Raw genomic sequence first — 22,955 nt, forward strand, 5'->3', positions numbered from 1 at the left:
GAAACTTCTGGATTTCCTTTCATGTTTGCTTCTCTTATTTCTTTTTTCCACTTCCTTGCTGAACTGTTTATATTCAACCCCATTCTCACTGATGTTATCAATCATCCTTTATTCATCCTTTTATTGATTGATATATTTTATTGCTTCTCCATCTCTTTTGTTAAGAAGGGAGCTCTGGATTTGCTTGCCCTACCTTTCTCCCTTGAGGGGATGTACCTCAACTGTACCCAACCCATCTCCTCTTTAAAGGCAGCCCTTTGTTCTGTTCCAGTTTTGCCTGCTAATCCTTGATTCCAGTTTACGTGGGTCAAGTTTGTTCTCACCCCATTGAAATTGGCTCACGACTAATTAATTATTTTTACCCGAGATTGTTCTTTGTCCTTTTCTACAGCCATCCTAAATCTTACGATACAATGACCACTGACCGCTAAATGTTCTCCCACTGGCATTTGATCCACCTCATTCCTCAGAAGCAGGTCCAGCAATGTCTCCTTTCTCATTGAAATGGGAGTATACTGATGTACAACATTGTCCTGAACAGTCTAGGAGCTCTTGCCCATCCCTGCCCTTTACATTGTTACTATCCCAATCTATATTAGGATAATTAAAGTTCCCCATTATAATTCAGTTTTCATTTTTGCACCTCTCTGAAATTTCTTAGCAAATTTATTCCTCTATATCTTTCCTACTAATTGGAGGCCAATAGTGTACACCCAGTAATTTCCTAGTGCCTCTATAGTTTCTATTGTGGCATATGGCAAAAATCATTGCCTTTCCAAATCTTGGAAAAGACCCCACACTGCTGGTCAGCTATTGACCGATTTCACTACTTTCGGTGTACTTTAAGATCTTTGAGTGTCTTATCCTGCAACGCATATCTCCAGATGTAGAGACCATTCTTAATGTTGACCAAGCTGATTTCTGTACGGTCGCAACATGTGATTAAGCTCTGGCACTCACCACCTGCATCGAAAGTAGCTTCCAAAAGAACCTGAAAACAAGCATCGTGCCACTGGAGCTCAAAGCGTGGCACACTGACCTGCTCTTAAAGCTATTCACAGTGCTTCCAGACTGGGGCATGACAATTGCTGAAAGACTCCTTCGCAAAAGATGACTTGGTCCACCTTGGGCAAGGGAGAAGTGCAATGGAGAAGTCTGTCCAGCGGAGCACCACAGGGCTCAGTGCTGGCCCTAATCTGTTCCACATATATACAAATGACCTGCCAACAACCATGCCCTGCATACCCATCTACACAGATGACATCTATTGTGCCACCCAAGCTCCATCTTTCTGAACTCTGGGCCAGATCCTTAACAAAGATGTTACAAAATTGACGGACTACTGCAGCACATGGCGTCTTACGTTGAATCCCTCTGAAACCACATCCAGTGCATTCCACCTCCACAATGCCAGTACCAAAAGAGAACTACATGTCTACATGGATGGCCAGAGGCTAAAGCACAATCCCAACCCAACATACTTGGGAGTGACTCTAGACAGGACCCTGTCCTTCCAGGAACATCTGAAGAAAACAGCAGCAAAGGTCAAAACCAGAAACAACCTGCCTACACATCTAATATATCTCGCCATCCAGAGATAGGTATCCTTATATTATTGCACTCCCTCCAAAGCCCAGTAGCTTTGGATTACAGAACTCCCTATGAGACATAGCCTTCTATCAAAAACACTAATAAGAGGGTGTAAATGGATTATGAGAATGAAAAAGCAAGAAACATAAAAACAGAGTGTAAGAGCTTCTACAGCTATATAAAAGAGACAAGCTAAAGTAAATATTAATCCCTTAGAGGATGAGACTGGGGAATTAATATTGGAAAACAAGGAAAGGACAGGTTTTGAATAAATATTTTGTGTTCATCTTCAAAGTAGAAGACATGAGAAACACAGCGATAATCATCGAAAAGCAAGGAAAAGGAAATGGAGACAGGCACTTAAACAAACATGATCGCAAGTGAAAAAGCACTGGGAAACTAATGGGACTGAAGGCTGACACATTCCTGGACCTGATGGCCTGCATCCTATGGTGTCAAAAGAAGTGGCTGCAGGGATAGTGGATGCATTGGTTGTAATCTTCCAAAATTCCCTCGATTCTGGAAAGGTCTCATCAGATTGGAAAACTGCAAAGCGTAATCTCTTCGGAGAAAGAGACAGAAATCAGGAAACTATAGACCAGTTAGCCTAACATTCATCAATGGATAAATGCTGGAATTAATGATGAAGGAAGTAGTAGCAGGACATTTAGAAAATTATAATACAATCAGGAAGAGTCAACATGGTTTTATGAAAGGGAAATCATGTTTGACAAATTCATTAGAGTTCTTTGAGAATGTATCAAGCAGGGTGGATAAAATTTGTGTAATTGGATTCCCAAAAGACATATATGGGATGATGATGGTGTAGTGATAATGTCACTGGACTAGTGATCCACAGGCCCAGACTAATACTCTGGGGACACAGATTCAAATCCCACCGAGACAGTTGGTGGAATTTAAATTAATTTAATAAATCTGGAATATAAAGCTAGTCTCAGTGATGGTGACCATGAAACTATCATTGATTGTTGTAAAAACCCATCTGGTTCACTAATGTCCTTTAGGGAAGGAAATCTGCCATCCTTACCTGGTCTGGCCTACATGTGGCTCCAGACCCACAGCAATGTGACTGACTCTTAACTGCCCTCTGAAATGGCCACTCAGTTCAAGGGCAGTTAGAAATGGGCAACAAATGCTGGCAATTCTCACATCTCACAGAAGAAGAAGAAGAATTTAAAAAAGGATGTGGCCCAACATAAAAGATTACTACACAAGATAAGAGTTGACAGTGTTGGGGATAATATCTTAGCATGGGTAGAGGAATGGCTAACTAAAAGGGAACAGAGAGTTGAGGTGCCACAGGGATCAGTGCTGGGGCCGCAACTATTTACAATCTATATTATATTTATTGACTTGGTTGAAGAGACGGAGTGTTTTGTGGTCACATTTGCTGGGGATACAAAGATAGGAAAGCAAGTTGTGATGAGGACAAAAAGGGCGTGTAGAGGGATATGGATCAGTTAAGTGAACATAAGAAATTGGAGCAGGAGAAGACCATTTGGCCCATTGAGCATGCTCTGCCAGGCAGATCTTGGCCTCTACTCCACATTCCCATTCGCTCCCCATATCCCTTGATTTCCTGACAGACCAAAAAAGTCCAAGTCTTAAATGTATTCAATGATGGAACATCCACAACCCTTTGGGATAGAGAATTCTAAAGATTCACAACCCTCTGAGTGAAGAAATTTATATTCATCTCTGTCCTAAGTGATTGGCTCCTTATCCTGAGACTGTATGCACTTGTTCTAGATTCCCCAGCCAGAGGGGAAATAGCCGCGAACAGTTGTAGCAAGACTTCTTTATTCTTGTACTCCAATCCCCTTTCAATAAAGGCCAACATGCCATTTGTTTTCTTAATTGCTTGCTGAACTTGCATCCTAACTTTCTGTGTTCCTTGTATGAGTCCACTCAAGTCTCTCCGAACATCAACAAGTACAAATTTCATGCCTTTTAAAAAATATTCTGCATTTTTATTCTTATGACTGAGTTGGATAACCAGACACGTCCCCGTGTTAAACTCTGTCGGCCATCTTGTTGCTCATTCACTTAGTCTGTCTATTTCGCTTTGTGGTCCCTTTGTGTCCTCACAGCTTGCCTTCCACCAAGCTTTCTATCATCAGCGAACCGAGATACTTTATTCTCTGTCTCTTTGTCTAAGACATATAGATTGTAAATAGATGAGGTCCCAGCACTGATCCTTGTGGCCCTCCACTACTCACTGCCTACCAACTTGAAAAAGCCCTGTTAATCCCTGTTAAACCAACTCTCTACCCATACTAAAACATCACCCACAACACCATGAGCCCTTATCTTGTACATCAAGTGGGTGGGCAAAAAAAACGACAGGTTAAGTATAATATGGGAAATGTGAGAATAGAAAAGCTGAATGTTATTTAAATGAAGAGAGGGTCTGCAGAATGCTGCAGTACAGAGGGATCTGGGAGGCCTCATACTTGAATCACAAAAGTTAGCGCGCAGGTACAGCAAGTAAATAGGAAGGCAAGTAGAATGCTGCTTTATTACAAGGGAGATGGCGTATAAAATTAGGATGTTGCAACTGTACAGGGCATTGGTGAAACCACATCTAGAGTATTGTGTACAGTGTTGGTCTCCTCATTTAACAGGAGATACACTTGCATTGGAGGCAGTTCAGAGATTCCTGGGATGAGTAGTTTTTCTTATGAGGATAAGTTGAGCAGGTTGGGCGTATACTCACTGGAGTTTAGAAGAACGAGAGGTGATCTTATTGAAACGTATAAGATTCTAAAGGGACTTGACAGGGTGGATGCTGAGAGGATATCCCCCCCGCCCCAGGGGAATCTAGAACTAGGGGACACAGATTCGGAATTAGGACTCGTCCATTTAAGATGGAGATGAGGAGCTTCTTCTCTCAGAGGGTCATTCACCTTTGGAATTCTCTTCCCTCGAGAAATGGAGGCTGGGCCATTGACTATATTCAAGGGAGTGTTCGACAAATTTTTGATCCACAAGGGAGTCAAAATTTATGTGGGGGAGACAGGAAAATGGAGATGAGGCAAAGATCAAGTCAACTATGATTGCATTGAATGGTGAAGCAGGCTCCAGGGCCTCCTGTGTTCATACATTCTTATAGCTTGCTTTTCAGGCGCATGTACCCTTGAAATATACCACATGATCCAGAGACATATACCCTTGTAATAAACCACACCCTCCAGAGACAAGTACCCTTATAATAAACCACACCCTCCAGAGACATGTACCCTTGGATTATAGCACTGCCTCTAGAGACATATGCTAGTGTAATGTACCACACCCTCCACAAACATGTACCCTTGTAATATACCACACACTCCAGAGGCACGTACCCTTGTATTATAGCACTGCCACCAGAGACACATAACCTTGTAATATACCACGCCCTCCAGAAAAATGCACATTTGTGTTCTAGCATGGTCTCCAAAGACACATACCCTTGCAATATACCACATCGTCCAGAGACATATATCTTTGTAATATACCACACACTCCAGAGATATATACCCTTGTAATATCCCACACCCTCCAAAAAATGTACCTTTCTATTATAGCACTGCCTCCAAAAACATGTACCCTTGCAATATACCACACCATCAAAAGACATGTACCCTTGGATTATAGCACTGTGTCCAATGATAGGTACCCTTGTAATATACCACACCCTCAAGAGACTTGTATACTTGTGTTATAGCACTGCCTCCAGAGACATATACCCTTGAAATATACCACATCCTCCAGAGACATGTACCCTTGTAATATACCACATCCTCTGGGACATGTACCCTTGGATTATTGCACTGCCTCCAGAGATATATACATTATAGACCTCATTATAGCATTATAGACCTCATGCAGAGATACACACTCTTGTACTATAAAACTCATGCAAATACACCTACCTTTGAAGCAGGACTTAATCCTTGCGAGTTCCAGTATCAATCCTTTAATCCTCTAATTGAGAGCTGATGACAGTTGTACAAAAGTGGCTCCAATGTGTTGTACTTGGGCATGGCCCTGAGGCTGTCCAGACCTTCCACCCACTCAATCCACTGCCAGCATCTCGCTGAAGCTAGCAACTCTAGCGGTGCCTTTACAATCTCTGGGCTGCTCACTGGGTGTATTGCCAAACGAGGTCCTGTGTCCCTTAAATCCAGCACCAGAGATTGGGGGGATGTTGCAACAGCGATAAGGGGGCCAATGAGCTGGTGATAACATTGTGGTATCGAGCAGATCAGGATCACCACTTTTCAGCAGCTTTGCCTTAACGGTCCCAGCTGGCTTTGGCCAGGTTCCACTGTAGGATTCATTTCAACAAAGCCATGGGCGTTTCGATGCCCAATGGGTGATGAAGGGCCTGTGTTGGCCTTTTCTCGGGATACATGAAGTCAGCCCTCGCTTTGCGCTCGGTGAGGTGTGAGTTTGTAGTCACATTGCCATGCAAGCAGGGTGGAGAGCTGCCTACCGTTTGGGACTGAGGAATTGTTGCTAAACCTTTGTGGACATTCAGTCCATGACGTCTTTGCCAACAGTTTCATTTTATTCTCGTATTCTATGATTGCTGTTAACAGCACCAACTTCCAGGGCTGGGATTGCTACACTTCGGGGTTCTGACATCGACCATTGCAAATTAAGGGCTTTGTTCACATAGGTGTTGTTCAGTTTCTTTATCTTGTTGATGGTGGGCTGGGTGGTTCCTCTTTAGCTGTGACGAAGACATCAAAATCCACAAAGGGCATTCCTCATGTATGTGGCCAGACTGTATTTCAGAGAATCATGGATTGTAGAATGGTTAAAGCACAGAAGGAGGCCATTCAGCTCGTCGTGCTGCTTCGCTGCAAGGATAACTCAGTTAGTCCCCCACCCCCGCCTCTACCATAGCCCTGCAAATCTTTTCTCTTCAGATAATTGTCCAATTCCTTTTGGAAAGCTAGGATTGAATCTGCTTCTACCTCACTCTCAGGCAGTGCATTCCATGTCCTAACCACTCACTGCCTGACACTTGGCCCATGTTTCTTTGGCCAATCACCCTGAAGTGATGTTCCCTGGTTCAGGACCCTTCGAGATGACCATGGCTCATTGTGAGGTTGTATCCATGGTCAGATGATCATTAGGCATGCAAATTTCTTGAAGCATGAGGACATCGATGTTGTGCATCTTCAAAACGTTCTTGCGATACTCACACTTTGCCCAGGGAAGTCTCCCACTGTGGAGTTAGGCTGTTCTGAGCTCTCCTGGAATGTTGCTTGGCCCCGAACAGGGTGACCGGTGTTGTTGGACTGAAGACCAGGGCATCATGGTTTGATGTTCATTTGCCGGATTGATGATTTAGATGTGACTTCTCGCTTAACAGAGTTGTATATGAAAGATGTGCAGAGGAAAGAAACCAACACATTATTAAGCTTGGACAAAGAGGTGGGTTTAAGGAGGATCTTAAAGGAGGAAAGAGAGGTAGAGGAGGTATTCCAAAGCTTAGGACCTTGGCAAGTGAAGGTGCAGCTCCCTCTAATGCAACAATTTAAATGGGGGATGCACAAGCAACTAGATCTGGAGGAAAGCAAAGATTTTGGCAGGTTGTAGGGGATGGAGATTACAAAAATAGGGAGGGGTGTAGGGGCTGGAGGAGATTACAGAGATAAGGAGGGGTGTAGGGGCTGGAGGAGGTTATAGAGATAGAGAGGGTTATAGGGGCTGGAGGAGTTTACAGAGATAGGGAGTGTTATAGGTGCTGGAGGAGATTACAGAAATAGGGAGTGTTGTAGGGGCTGGAGGAGATTACAGAGATAGGGAGGAGTGGAGGAATTTGTGAACAAGGGTGGAAATTTTTAATTGATGTGCTGCTGTGGATCAGTGAACACGGAGCTGCTGAGTAAACAGGAATTGGCGTGAGTCAAGGTGCGCAGCAACAGATTTTTGGATAATTCCAGATTATGCAGAGTGCAGGATGGGAGAGCTTCGGAATGGTCTCTGTCTCGAGGTAACTAAGGTACAGATGAAGGGTTCAGCAGCAGATGAGTTGCGACAGGGCCGAGATGGGCGACATTTTGGAGATGGAAGTAGGTGGCCTTGATCGAGTGGATATGGGGTCAGGGTTAAATAGACAGCCTGGTCAAACTTCAGATGGTAGCCAGGGAGATGGATGGAGTCAGTTTCTGGGAAGCGATGTTTGCATCAAGGACCAAAAGCTTTGGTCTTCCCAGACTGTGACTGGTTTTTAAATTCCATTTAAAAGCACTATTTTACCTCCATTCTCTCTAATCCTTTCCTATCAATGTATCAGTAGTGGTTATGTTGCTCAACTAATGATGGGACATGAATTCAAACCTCCCTGTGGCAGCTTGGGGATTTAAATTCAGCTAATATCTAAAACTGGAATCAGGAGCTAGTTTCAGTAATGACAACATTTAACTACCAATCGTTGTACAAACATCTGATTCACTAATACACTTTGCAGAAGGAAATTTGCTGTCCTTACCCAGTCCAGCCTACATGTGACTTCAGACCCACAGCCATGTGGTTGACTTTTAACTGCCCTCTGAAATAGCTTAGCGTGCCACCCAGTTCAAGGGTAATTAGGGTGGGGCAACAAACAGGTGTCTTGCCAACGATGTCCACAGCCTGTGAATGAATTTTTAAAAAGGTTTGAACATAGGACGTGGACAACTGGTAAACCATTTATCACCAAATCTGTACATAAAGTGCCATTGGTTCCTGCTCTCCTCTTCACTATTCCAGGGTTATCCTGAAATCCTTAAAGAAAACGCCAGATTCTCTTCTTCACTGAAAACTGTTACCTAACACTCATCTCCCTTTCATCCTCCACCCTCACCTCCAAAATCCAGAGCAAGTGGCTCAAGAGCTTTCTTTTCAGCTAAGATTAAGACCACCTCTCTGCTGCTTCCCACTCCTCCCTCTTGTCCACCAAGCAAAACAGCCTTTAAAGCTATCCCTTCCCTAGCCATGAACTCATATCTTCTTGCAGTTTCTCAGCTGTTTCTCCTTGAACTTACTCTGAGTTCATCTTTTTCATGAGATCCACCCCCTGTTCCCTCAATCTTATTCCTATTGAATACGCTGACCATTCATTTCTCTTCCTGGCCCCCATGTTGGCCCATTTTTTAGTGGTTCCTTCACCTCCATCGCTGTCCCTCTCTCCTTCACATCTAGCATCATTACCACCATCCATCAAAAAACCCTCTCTGACCCCTTTGTCTTCCAAAAACCACTCCAACTCCAAACATCTCTTCCCCTGGGAAGTCCTTGAGAGCATATTGGCACCTCCCACATCAACCTTTACCACAGCTTCATGTTTGAATCCCTCAATCAGATTTCTACCCCTGCTATACCCCTTACCAAGGACACAAGTGACACCCTAAGTAACTGTGACCATGGTGCATCCTTCCTCCTTGTTCTTGTCAATCTGCCCCTTTGACATGGTTGGCCACACCATCCTATTCCAATGCTTCTCCATTGTCCAGCTGGATGGGACTGCCCCCACCTGCTGCCATTCTTAGCTACTCATAGCCAGAGATTCACTTGCAAAGGCTTCTCTTCCCACTCATGTGTTGTTAGCTCTGGCTTCCCCCAAGGATGTGCCCTTGGCTCCCTTCTAATTCTCATCTACATAATTCCCCTTGGCAACGTCATTCGAAAACATGTCAGTCTCCACATGTAGGCTGATAGCACCCAGTTCTATCTCACTATCACCTCACCTGACCCCTCTATTGTCTCTGATTTGTCACACTGCTTGTCCGACATCCAGTACTGGATGAACAAAACTTTCCTCCAACTAAATATTGGGAAGGCTGAAGCCACTGTCTTCAATCCCACAAATTCCATCCCTAGCCAGCATGTCCATTTCTCTCACTGGTCACTGTCATAGGTTGACCTAGACTGTTAACAGCCTCGATGTTATATATGATCCTGAGTTGAGTCCTCAAGCACATATTTGCTGCAACATCAATCTGACTTCCACCTCCATATCAACACTCCTCTCCATTGCTGTGTCAGCTCATCTGCTGCTGAAGCCCTCATCCACACCTTTATTGCCTCTAAACTTCAGTATGCCAAGGCTCTCTTGGCCATTCTTACATACACTTAAGATCATCTAAAATTCTGCTGCTTGGGTCCTAATGCGGACCAAGATCCATCTCCCCATCACCACTGTACTTCCTGGCCTACACTGGTTCCCCATCTGCCAAGATCTCTATTTTAAAATTCTGGCCATCTCTTTAACTTCCTTCAGCCCCACAACCCTCCGGGATAACTGCGCTCCTCCATTTCTGATCCCTTGCGTATCTTCCATTTTAATTGCTCCACCATTGGAGGCTGTTCCTTCAGCTGCCTCAGCCCCAAACTCTGGAATCTCCTCCTTTACAGTGCTGCTTAAAATCTACCTCTTTGACCAAGCTTTTGGTCACTCTTGCTATATCTCTTTACTTGGAAAATTTTATTTTGTTAGCACTTTTTACTATGGAACCCCTTCCTATGTTAAAGGCACAATACAAATGCAAATTGTTGTTGCTGTTGTCTTACAGCTCCTTGTCAAAGACTTTTTGCAAGTTTGTGTACACCAAATCCACCCAATTTCCTCTGTCCGCCATATTGGTTACTGCCTCAATGCACTCAGTAAGGCTTTTCAGGCCCAATCTTCTGTTCTGAACTCCACATCAGCTGCTTCTTGAGAAGATGCAAATGATTAACAAGGGTGGTACCAGAACTGAGAGGTTTCACTTAGCAGGAGGGCTGAACAGGCTGGGGCTCTTCTCTAAGAAAGAAGGAGGCCAAGAGGTGACCTCCTAGAGGTCTTTTGATAGGGTAGATTTAAAGAAGGGGCTTCTACTTGTCGGGGAGGTTAACACTGCAGCTCATAAATATAGGATGGGCGTTAATAAGTAAGGAATTGAAAGGAACTTTTTTACCAAGAGAGTGGTGACTGTGGAACTCACTGTCACAAGGATTAGTTGAGGTGAAGAGAATAGACGCATCTGAGGGGGAGTGAGATAAACACATGAGGGAGAAATAACCTAATAATAGTGATAGCTGGAAAGGATGAGAGGCTTGTAGCAAGTATAACCACCTGCATAGACCTTGTGCAGATTGGCTGATTTCAGTGCTTTTGGCTCCATGTAATTCCTTTCTCCCTTGAGATATTTGGTCATTTCCTTGGTAATTAAAGATTCCAAAACCTCCCCCCCACTGTGGATGTTAGACTGATTGGCCTGTAATTACCCAAATCAGCCCTGTCTTCCTTTTTAAAATGGCTATTACATTGATCATTCCCTGTTTCTCTAGTTCACATTTACTCTCAATGAATTGCTGAAATATTGGTGGCAACTTTAATCTAACCGGCTGGAAGCTGGTAAGTTGGGATGGGATGCTCATTTTTAACTCTCCACTGACTTCAACATAAAGTAACAGAGGGCAGGGGTGCCAGGCTGCCGCTCCATACCCGACTTTCTCTCTTTACAGCTGATTAGGTTACTGCTATCGCCATAATATCTGGAGGGCCTGTTATTTCTTCCCCCTTTCTCTTGGGATCCTGGGATGTATTCTGGTTTCACTTAAGTGCCAGGCAGCACTCTCACCTCTGAGGCAGGAGGTTGGGGGATTGAAGGCCCAGTCCAGGTACTTGAGCACTTAATCTGTGCTGACGTGCTCAGTGCAGTGCTGAAGGAGTGCTGCACTGTCGGAGGCGCCATCTTTTGGATGAGATATTAAATCAAAGTCCTGGTGTAGATGTGAAAAAATTCCATGCACTATTTCGAAGAACAGTGGGGAGTGGGGGGGTTGGTGTTCAGCCTGGTGTCCTGGCCAATATTTATTCCTCAACCAACAGCACTAAAAGAGATTATCTGGGTTTCTTTCATAATATTGTTTGTGGGATCCTGCTGTGTGCAAATTGTCCAAGTTCCTACATTACAACAGGACTACATTATAGAAGCACTTTATTGGCTATAAAATAATTTGGGGTGTCCTGAATAGTAAACGTCAGGATATCTTCCTTTCTATTTTCTTGCATTTAATTCTTGCATCTGTTCTTTTCCCTCTTACTAAGTGCTTCTCCTATGATTTACTGTGATACCTCTCTGAGTGCACCTGAGAATGAATTCAGGCAGAGGGCTGGCTCTGTGCTGCAATATCGAGGGCTTACAAGACACCAACTGTCGACTGCAAGCCACTTGAAGCCGAGCGGGAGTGAGTCACCCAGTTAAACCATACTGACACCGACACTTGCCACTGCTGCTCAGGCACTAATTGGTTCACAGAGACTCCTGTATCTGTAGTAAATTGTTGCAAACACAACACTTCACACCCTCCGCAACTGGGTTGCAATTACACCACGTGATGCAATTCAACTGCAGCATATGTTTAAAGGATTGTTTTTTATAACAAAAACACTTTCGTAATTCCACTGTGTTGACAGGCAAAGGGCAACACAAAGCAGGGAGGGGAATGGCTTAGTCACTGAGCTGATGCAAACACTTGCATTTCCTTGAATATGGAAGTTATTGGAATGATCTGACTGAGCAGTTTCACATGATTAAAGGTAGAGAGAAAATATTTCTGCTGGTGGAGGGGGGAGGGGGTTCAGAGCAAGGAGGGAGGGGGGAAGAACCTTAAAAATTAGAACATTTCTTCACACGAAGGGGAGTGAAAATATGGTACTCTCTCCCTTCAGAAAGTCTGTAAACGTTATAGAACAATAGAGGTATTTGAGGCTGAGATTGATAGCTTTGTCTTTCTAAAGATTCTGCAGCTAAGGAAGATAGATGGAGTTGAGGTGCAGATGCGTTTTGATCTAACTGAATGATGAAACAGGCTTTCTCCTGTTCCCAGTGTACCTGATGGGGACAGTGTAGAGGGAGCTTTACTCTGTATCTAACCCCATGCTGTACCTGTCCTGGGAGTGTTTGATGGGGACAGTGTGGAGGGAGCTTTACTCTGCATCTAACCCTGTGCTGTACCTGTCCTGGGAGTGTTTGATGGGGACAGTGTGGAGGGAGCTTTACTCTGCATCTAACCCTGTGCTGTACCTGTCCTGGGAGTGTTTGATGGGACAGTGTAGCGGGAGCTTTACTCTGTATCTAACCCCATGCTGTACCTGTCCTGGGAGTGTTTGATGGGGACAGTGTGGAGGGAGCTTTACTCTCTATCTTGATTTACTGTGAGCTAGTGGGGACCTCATGATGAGGCAGGGGCGGTGAGAACTTAGGGGGTGGAGAGAGGATGCATCTAAATCAGTGGCTGAAGCCCTGGGTAGGGAGGGGAGGAGGGGTGGGGAAACAATTTGGCCCCCACCCCATCACTCTCAAGTCATCCCTGGCATGATTGGGTCAAGATAAGATTGGATTCTGCAGTGATTCACCCTGCAGTTGTTTCAATCCACAGAGTCTTATTGTTTAACCTCACAACTGAAGAATGTGGGTCAGTCAGAGAGCAATCCAGGTACAGGATGGAATACTTCTAATTTTCACTCTTGTCACAAACTTTTCATAACTGCCCTGAGAGTGTTTGATGGGGACAGTACAGAGGGAGCTTTACTCTATATCTAACCCCGTGCTGTACCTGTCCTGCGAGTGTTTGATGGGAAGTGCACAGGGAGCTTTACTCTGAATCTAACCCCGGGCTGTACCTGTCCTGTGAGTGTTTGATGGGAAGTGTAGAGGGATATTTGTTTTGCCTTTCACTTGGTGTGTAGCTTGCCACTGTAGCCTTTAATCAAAGAGGTTGAGAAGTAGCTGCAGGAGATTCACTCCTCAGCGTCACTACATTAAATATTAAGCTGTGTTTATCATTCAGCGAGGTGTGTGCGCCTGACAGAATATAAATCAGCATTTTAACACCAACTGCCCAAGGGCAGGGCCAGCTTCCTACAGGGATTCCAATGTGCCATCCCATAATCTGGATGATGGAAAATGACACACGGTGAGTTGTTGGCAGTCAGGTTAACTGCCAGCTCCGCACTCTGTTTTGCGAGTACCCCCAACACAGTGATTTGGACTTGATATGCACTGATCCATGGAATATTAATTATTCAATAAAAAAGCAGTAATCCACTGCTGAACTTGTCTCACTCACCACCTAATGTTCCAAGCAAGTCCTACATTTACACTTGGAGCTGGCGAAAATCACACTTCACGACGAGTGCAGTAATCACACTTACTGCTATTTCAGAGTGTGAATAATCAGGCTCTCTTACGCAAAAAATTTAACCACCAAAGCAAACCATTAGCTTTCACTTCTGGTTATCGGTTATTCTGTACACAAATTACCCAAACCCCTTATTAGATTCCAATCTGTTACTCACTCCCGGGTATCTGTTATTCTATACATAAACCACCCCAAATCCCTCGATTAGATTCCAGTCTGTAACTCACTCCAGGGTATCACGTACTCTATACATAAACCACCCCAAACCCCTCAATTAGATTCCAGTCTGTAACTCACTCCCTGGTATCTGTTATTCTATATATAAACCACCCCGAACCCCTCGATTAGATTCCGGTCTGTAACTCACTCCCTGGTAACTGTTATTCTATATATAAACCACCCCGAACACTTCGATTAGATTCCGGTCTGTAACTCACTCCCTGGTAACTGTTATTCTATATATAAACCACCCCGAACCCCTCGATTAGATTCCAGTCTGTAACTCACTCCTGGGTATCTATTATTCTATATATAAACCATCCTGAACCCCTCGATTAGATTCCAGTCTGTAACTCACTCCCTGGTATCTGTTATTCTATATATAAACCACCGTGAACCCCTCGATTAGATTCCAGTCTGTAACTCACTCCCTGGTATCTGTTATTCTATATATAAAACACCCTGAACCCCTCGATTAGATTCCAGTCTGTAACTCACTCCCTGGTATCTGTTATTCTATATATAAACCACCCCGAACCCCTCGATTAGATTCCAGTCTGTAACTCACTCCCTGGTATCTGTTATTCTATATATAAAACACCCTGAACCCCTCGATTAGATTCCAGTCTGTAACTCATTCCCTGGTATCTGTTATTCTATATTTAAACCGCTTGAATCCCTCGATTAGATTCCAGTCTGTAACTCGCTCCTGGGTATCTGTTATTCAATATATAAACCACCCCGAACCCCTTGATTAGATTCTAGTGTGTAACTCACTCTAGGGTATCTGTTATTCTGTACATAAACCACCCAAGGTCCTTGATACAAGGCTACAGGAAAAGACGTGGCATCTGGATTAGTTTGAGATTGATACAGGGCTATTAGGAAGGGAGTAGGGCAGTGGGATTAGTTTGTGATGGGGAGAGTGTTAGCAGTGCGATTAGTCTGGGATCGATACAGGGCTACGAGGAGAGTGCAGGGTAGTGGGGTTAGTTTGGGATTGATACAGGTCTATGTGGAGAGAACGGCGCAGTGGGATTAGTTTGAGGTTGATATGGGGCTATGGGGAGACAGTGAGATTAGTTTGGGATTGATACAGGGCTATGGGGAGACAGTGGGATTAGTTTGGGATTGATACAGGGCTATGGGGAGACAGTGGGATTAGTTTGGGATTGATATGGGGCTATGGGGAGAGCACGGGGCAATGGGATTCATTTGAGATTGATACAGGCCTATGGGGAGAGAGCGGGCAAGTGGTTTCAGTTTCAGATTGATTCAGAGATATAGCTAGAGAAATTGAGGCAATGGGATTAATTTGGGCTGATCTCACATAGGAATGGTAGAGAATAGAAGGGCTGAATGGCCTCTTTCTACGCTGTAAGCATTTATTTCGCATCTGTTCAACGAAAGCACACTTGCAATACTCTTGAAATCAGCTAACCCTGTAAGCACTGGGGTTTGCAAATCCTTCTCTGCATCCGATACTCATTACTGACCAGTTGAAAGTACTTGGATGCTTGCACTCAATTTATTGAGTTAGTGGAGTGTGATGTTTGACTCACAATCATCAGCAAGGTTATGGAAAGGATCATCAACAGTGCTATGAAGCAGTGCTTGCTCAGCAATAACCTGTTCACTAACATTCGGTTTGGGTTCTGCCAGGGCCACTCAGCTCCTGACCTCGTTCCAGCCTTGGTCCAAACATGGACCAAAGAGCTGAAATCCTGAGGTGAGGTGAGAGTGACTGCCCTTGACATTTGACCGAGTGTGGCATCAAGGAGCCCCAACAAAACTGGATTCAATGGAAATCAGGGAGAAAACTCTCCACTGGTTGGAGTCATACACAAAGGAAGATGGTTGTGGTTGTTGGAGGCCAATCATTTCAGTCCCAGGATATCACTGCAGGAGTTCCTCAGAGTGAAGTGTTAGATTTAACCATTTTATCAATTTTAGCCATTTTATCAAAGAATTCTAGAGCCTTTTTGGCACAGAAAGCTATCCAGCCCATCGAGTCCATGTCAGCTCTCCGTAGAGCAATCAGTCAGAGCCACTGTCCCCGCTCTATCCCCAAGGTCCTGCATGTTTATTTCTCTCAACTCCCCTTCCAATTTCCTGTTGAAATTATTCATCGTCTCTGCTTCCACCCCCCTCGTGGGCAGCGAGTTCCAGGTCATCACCACTCGCTGTGTAAACAAGTTCTTCCTCACATTCCTCCTGTATCTCTTGTTCAAAACCTTAAATCTGTGTCCCCAAGTCCTTGTACCATCAGCCAATGGGAACAGCTTTTCTTTGTCTACCTTATCTAAACCTGTCCTAATCTCGTACCCCTCTATCAAATCTCCCCTCAATCTCCTTTGCTCCAAGGAGAACAACCCCAGCTTCTCCAACCTAACCTTGTAACTAAAATCCCTCATCCCTGGAACCATTCCGGTAAATCTCCTCTCCACCCTCTCAAGGACCTTCACCTCCTTCCTAAAGTGTGGTGACCAGAACTGGACACAATTTTCTAGTTGGGGCCTAACCAGAATTTTATAAAGGTTCAGCATAACTCCCCTGCTCTTGTACCCAATACCTCTGTTTACGAAGCCCTATCCCATCTGCTTTGCCAACCGCTCTCTCAATATGTCCTGTTACCTTCAAAGGTCAATGTACATGAACCCCCAGGTCCCTCTGAGCCACACACTCTTTACAATTGTGCCATTTAGTCTATTTGCCTCACTCATGCCCTTCTGCCAAAATGCATCAGTTCACACTTCCCTGTATGATATTCCATCTGCCTGCCCTTTCTGCCAGCCTATCCATGTCCTCTTACAGTCAGTTGGCATCATCCTCACTGTACGCCACTCCTCCAAGTTTGGTATCATCTCTGCATTCCAATATCCAAATAATTAATTATAACAAATCAAAAGCATTGAAACACCATTGTCCACCATCCTCCAGTCTGAAAGGACCTTCCCTCCATCACAAGGTCAGAAGTGGGGGTGTTTGCTGATGATTGCACAATGTTCAGCACCATTTGTAACTCCTCAGATACTGAAACAGTCCATGCCTGCATCCAGAATTGAGTTGCTAAGTTCCACAATACATGGCTGCTGAGAAAACTGAAGTTTCAAAAAGAAGTGTAAAATAATCTTTAAAAAATGATGGTATCAATAAAAGTAACCATTAAGATGTTAGATTGTCATAGAATCACAACTGGATCACTAATATTCTGAAGGAAATCTGCTGTCTTACCATTCAGGCCCATATGTGACTTCAATCATACATCAAATCCTATCAAAAGGCTCAGCCACATCAAGGACAAGTTAATCCGTTTGATTGGCACCCCTTCCACAACCTTAAACATTCATTCCCTCTCCCACCAATGCACAATGGCAGGAATATGTACCATATACAAGATACACAGCAACTTGCTACGGTTCCTTCGGCAGTGTCTTCTAAATCCATGGCCTCTACCACCTTGGAGGCCAACGGCAGCAGGTAGGTGGGAACACCACCACCTGGAAGTTCCACTCCAAGCCACTTGCCATCCTGACTTGAAAGTATATCACCATTCCTTCACTGTCGCTGGGTCAAAATCCTGGAACTCCTTCTCTAACAGCATTGTGGGTGTACCTACACCACATGGGCTGCAGCATTTCAAGATGGCAGCTCACCACCACCTTCTCAAGAGGCAATTAGGAATGGGCAATAAATGCTGGCCCAGCCAGCGACGCCCACATCCCATGAGTGTATGAAGAAAAAGCTGTATTTCTAGCTGATTGTATATTCTCTTTGAACACTGAACTCTGCCTTCACAACCTGCTGCTGCAGCAAGAACAATTCAATTTGAGAAATTTCCAATTGGTATGAATCTTTATTACAATAAAATCAGGGCTTTGCTGAGATGGGAAGAGGAACAAAGGTCCAAGAAAATTGACAGGAGAAAAGGTGGAGCAATAACTGAGAATTTACAGGCAACAGAAGCTCTTCTGAAAACACTGGAAACCAAAACCATGACGCATCAAGATTATTTTTCTGTTATTCTACGTCTCCTCTTCGGATAGAATCATAAAAATTTATAGCATGGAAGGAGGCCATTCGGCCTATTGTGTCCACACCAACTGACAAGTAACCATCCAGCCTAATCCCACTTTCCAGCCTTTAGTCCATAGTCTTGTAGGTTACAGCATCTCAAGTACATATCCAAGTACTTCTTAAATGTTCTGCGGGTTTCTGCCTCTACCACCCTTTCAAACTGAGAAGCCCATATCTCGAGCACACTCTGGGTCAAAACATTTCCCTTTGAATCCTCTCTGAACCTCCTATCTTTTACCCTAACTTAATGTCCCTCTGGTAATGGACCCTAACCAAGGGGAGAAAGACCTTCCTGTCCACTCTACCCTGACCCCCTTCATGTTTGTATACACTTCGGTTATGTCTCTGCTCAGCCTTCTCTGTTCTAAAGAAAACAATCCCAGCCTGTCCAATCTCTCCACATAACAAAAATTCTCTGTTCCAGGCAACATCCTTGTTGCTGGGTCGAAATCCCGGAACTCCCTCCCTAACAGCACTGTGGGTGTATGTACACCACATGGGCTGCAGCGGTTCAAGAAGGCAGCTCAGCACCACCTTCTCAAGGGAAATTAGGGATGGGCATTAAATGCTGGCCCAGCCAACGACACCCACATCCCATGTATGAATAAAGAAAATCTCCTCTGCATCTTTCCTAGTGCAGTAATATCTTTTCTACAGTGCAGTGATTAGAAATACACAGACACTAGCTCAAAGGCTAAGCAACATGTGCCTTTCGAGTCGCTCACCCAAAGCAAGATTAGGGGTGGGGGGCTCGGATGAGTGGTGGGGGGGGTGGGGGGGGGGAGGGGGGGGGGTGGTGGGCGGGGGGTGGCGGTGAAGGGTATTTAAAGGACTACTGCATGTGTGCTAAATGAAGATGGTAGTGGAAGGGGCATTGTGCAGGGGCAAAGTATGTATACTTTGTGATTTAGTGACTGAAAACTGGATCTTGGTCTGGCCTGGCCTGAATCACAGACCTACCAGGCAAAAACCAGTCTCCTGGACTCTCCCAATGCTACTCCCTTTAGTTAGGTGGGGATCAGCCCACAATGGAGACAGCTGACTCACTCGCTCCTTCTTTACCCACCTCCCCAATGGGAAGGAGAGCCCACTACCTCTCATTTGGTGATTCCTTCCATCCCCAGCAGCAAGACTGAGAGCTGAAGCACACTTCTGGAGGGCATCAGATTTTGGAGTGGGTGTTTAGTGCCTGTGGAACTGTTTCCCTGTCTCCTTTGCCCCTTTACCATCCCTACCCAGAGATCCGAGAAATCTCTCGGAGTGGGCGACAAATAGCAGCAATGCTTAAGCTACTAATACATTTTAAAAGAAATAACATTCGCACCATACAGATGATCTCCAACAAGAGTCTAACCACTTTTCCTTACCATTCAGTGATATTGCCATCATCGAATCCCCACCGTCAATATAGTGAGGGTAAACATTGACCAGCAACTTAATTAATATAAATGGCATGGCTACTTGAGAAGGTCAGGATACAGAACATGAGTGGAGTTAACCCTTTGTGTCACAGCTGGGAGCAAGCAACAAACATTTATGAGGCAGGGGAACTTGGGACGTTTGGTCTGAACCAGGCACACATGGGCTCCCTCAAGACAGAGCATCCCCCTCAGGCTTAATCCCCAGAGTCGATGGAAACCTCCCAAAGATGCTTCGGGTCAAGTCAAGTGCCATCTCAGGACCGCTAGCGTGTGGCTGATGGAGAGCTGGAATCAGTGCTAACTTGAATCACAAGCCATCTTCCTGCATTATAATTCTACTCTGCCAACACTCTCCTGCCCTTACTAACAGGCAGAATTACCTGAAATTGTTAAATATCATGCATTCAGAGTTTATTTCTGCCAGGAAACACAGATCTGACTATCTATTGGCTGAATCACAATACCCCAGTGAGCATTCACAGAGTTCAACTAATAACCACAGTTGCCAAATCCAAACTATAATTGTGTTTTGGCACAGCCATTTCCAGATAGATGGGATTGGGGTTGAGTGCAGGCAGGGATCCTAACTTTCATTCCTGCCCAAATCTCTCATAAAGGGGCAAGGACTGCCCAACAAAGGATTCTTAATGAACCTTTCCTTCCCCATTCAATAAGACAATGATCTCATAGTTGCTTGTTAGTATAGAACTTGAGTATTGCTAAAAAGAGACATGTTGTCAAAGCTTTCCATCAGGATGGATGCAAGAATGCCAAATTTCAAAGGAATAACAATTTATCCTGCATGTGAAAAGGGTGCTGATTGGTTGGCAAGATGGTTCTGATTGGTCGAAACATTGCCATGGTGAATGCACTATGCAGCTAATGTCCCAAGGTTTTGTTTATTCAAAAAGGGTGCAATGCCTGGACATGTTCCTTTTGCCTGCAGAGGACAGGTCCCTGCATATGACCATATGTAACTTCCAGCAAGTGTTAGAGGGCTATGTTGTGAGCCCAACTGATAATCTTAAATTGGTTGTTAGTGTAATTCTTAGCACACTTGAGATTGTTCAGTAAGTGCCGTCCAATCACGGAATCACATGTAACATTAGACATTATATGTCAAATATGCTGCCTCAAAGCTGCAGGATAATGGCTACACCAATCAGACAATTGCTCGCAGTGCATTGTGTATACTCATGACTAGGCCTAAGGCCGTCGCTTTCAGCCCTGAAAAATGCTGATTCTACCTCAGTTAAGGGTAAAATATCTCAAAAATTTGAGCAACAGGCAAAGCTAGCCGTTACAGTTGTTACAATGCAGTGGCAACACAAGTGGTGTTTTCCACCATCAGGATGCTGCCGTTAAACCAGAAAAACAAATCAAAATGAAGCTACCACACAAACGAGCAATGTGGTATATGAATTGGAATTCCAGTGTAATGCCATGTACAAAGACCATATATCGCAACAACTCTTGGATTGTATTAAACAGCACCTCCCTTCAACTGTTCACAACAGGCAAAGTACTGACCAAACTCAACCAACCTGTTCTTACAAAACTCAAAACATAATGTCTACTATTAGATGTGAGTCCGCAGTTGGATGGCACTGACTGAACAATCTCAAGTGTGCTATGAATTACACTAACAACTAATTTAAGGTTGTCAGTCAGGCTCACAATGTAGCTCACTAACACGTGCTCGAAGCTACATATATTCATGCACAGGGACCTGTTCTCTGAGGGCAAAAGGAACATGTCCAGGCATTGCATCATTTTTGAATAAACAAAACAAGGGGGCAATAGCTCCCTGGTGCATTCACTATGGTAATGTCTCAGCCAATCAGAGCCCACTCACCAACCAATCATCACTCTTTTCTCATGAACTATAAAGTGTTGTTCCCTTTGAAAATTGGCATTCTTGCATCTGTCCTGATGAGTGTGAGATGAAAAGTTTTGACAGCATGACTCTTTCTTCAGCAATACTCAATGGTCTCAGAGCCACAACATTGCTGTTTGTGTTCCTACAACTGAACCCCATTACTAACAATAGCACATAGGCCCTAACACCTCGCCACGCCTGTGAAGATGCAGCCCTGCTAACAAATGCCAAATGTGTCCATTCTTTTTTTCTTCTCCTGCTATTGCCACCCTTCTCTTCCACAACCCAAGAAGGAAACATCATAAGCACTGGCAGTCTTATTCCTCAGCACAACTTTAACCACCAAGCTGAACTTTACCAGCAAATTCATCACCCACCCTTCCCTGGTCCTCACCCAGACATGTTGTGGGCAAAGATATGGGAAGGAGAAAGTACAGAAAAAAAACCCAATTGTCATTTGACAGAAATGGGATTGAATTGAATTCAAGTTGGGGAAGTCAATGGAAGGTGTATGGAGAGGTGGAAGGAGAAGAAGGAAGAGTCAGTGGTAAAGGAGATTGGCCAATGGGGAATGGAGATTGGCCAATGGGGAAACGAGAGAGAAGAGTCAGTGGGAAAGTGGGTGGAAGGTGACTGAAGAATTAATGAAGAGATGGAGGGAGAGGGAATGGAGAGATGGAAGGAGAGGGAATGGAGAGATGGAGGGAAAGGGAATGGAGAGGTGGAGGGAGAGGGAATGGAGAGATGGAGGGAAAGGGAATGGAGAGATGGAGGGAGAGGGAATGGAGAGATGAAGGGAGAGGGAATGGAGAGATGGAAGGAGAGGGAATGGAGAGATGGAGGGAGAGGGAATGGAGAGATGGAAGGAGAGGGAATGGAGAGATGGAGGGAGAGGGAATGGAGAGATGGAAGGAGAGGGAATGGAGAGATGGAGGGAAAGGGAATGGAGAGGTGGAGGGAGAGGGAATGGAGAGGTGGAGGGAGAATCAAGAGAATTTAAACCAAACTGTTCGGTTGTAAGATGCAACCTTTGGAAGGATATGGCCACTCGATGACCTTCCTGGCCAATTTCCTGACGATATTGTCCTCCCCGAACAGGAAGAGCGATCTGTTAGCTGTCAGGCAGTTGTGTCGGACGGGGATGGGGTTGTAAAGGGCCATGGTGCGGGCTCTCTGCGCCCTGGACTGTTTAAATCGTCCCGAGCCCTCAGCCGCAGCCGCCGCCGCCACCGCCGCCGCCGCTCCCGCTGCCGCCGCCGCCGTGCTGCCTGGCACGGGCACCTGGTGCCGGCTCCTGCCCTGCTCGGAGCCCCCATCCACCGATATCCCACTCATCGCATCCCCGAATCGAGCCATCCTGCAGGAAGGGAGGGAAGGTGGGTGAATGAGGATAGAGGGAGAGAGAGAGAGAGAGAACTGGTTCAGCCTCAGACTGAGAGCCTCGGAAGCTGCTTCCCAAAGGCAAAAAATCTGCAATAGTCTCACTCAAACAGAAAGCACCTTCCTCACATCCCAATCCAGAGAGGGAGGGAGGAGATAGACAGGGGAGGGGGGCAATTACAAATGAGCAGCCCTCCTTCCCT

At 44.9% G+C, this 22,955-nt stretch overlaps 1 protein-coding gene across 1 annotated transcript in view; it reads right to left on the minus strand.

The window, feature by feature from the left end:
• LOC121288931 (probable voltage-dependent R-type calcium channel subunit alpha-1E) overlaps positions 1-22,728 on the minus strand; it is a 1,066,831-nt gene extending 1,044,103 nt beyond the window's left edge. The window contains exon 1 of the mRNA XM_041207798.1: positions 22,415-22,728. Within this exon, the coding sequence (XP_041063732.1) occupies positions 22,415-22,728 (314 nt within the window). The remainder of the gene's footprint in view (positions 1-22,414) is intronic.
• Between the last annotated feature and the right edge of the window lie 227 nt (positions 22,729-22,955).

The sequence above is a fragment of the Carcharodon carcharias genome, chromosome 16 (genome assembly GCF_017639515.1).
Source record: "Carcharodon carcharias isolate sCarCar2 chromosome 16, sCarCar2.pri, whole genome shotgun sequence".
In the NCBI taxonomy this organism is placed as follows: Eukaryota; Metazoa; Chordata; class Chondrichthyes; order Lamniformes; family Lamnidae; genus Carcharodon; species Carcharodon carcharias.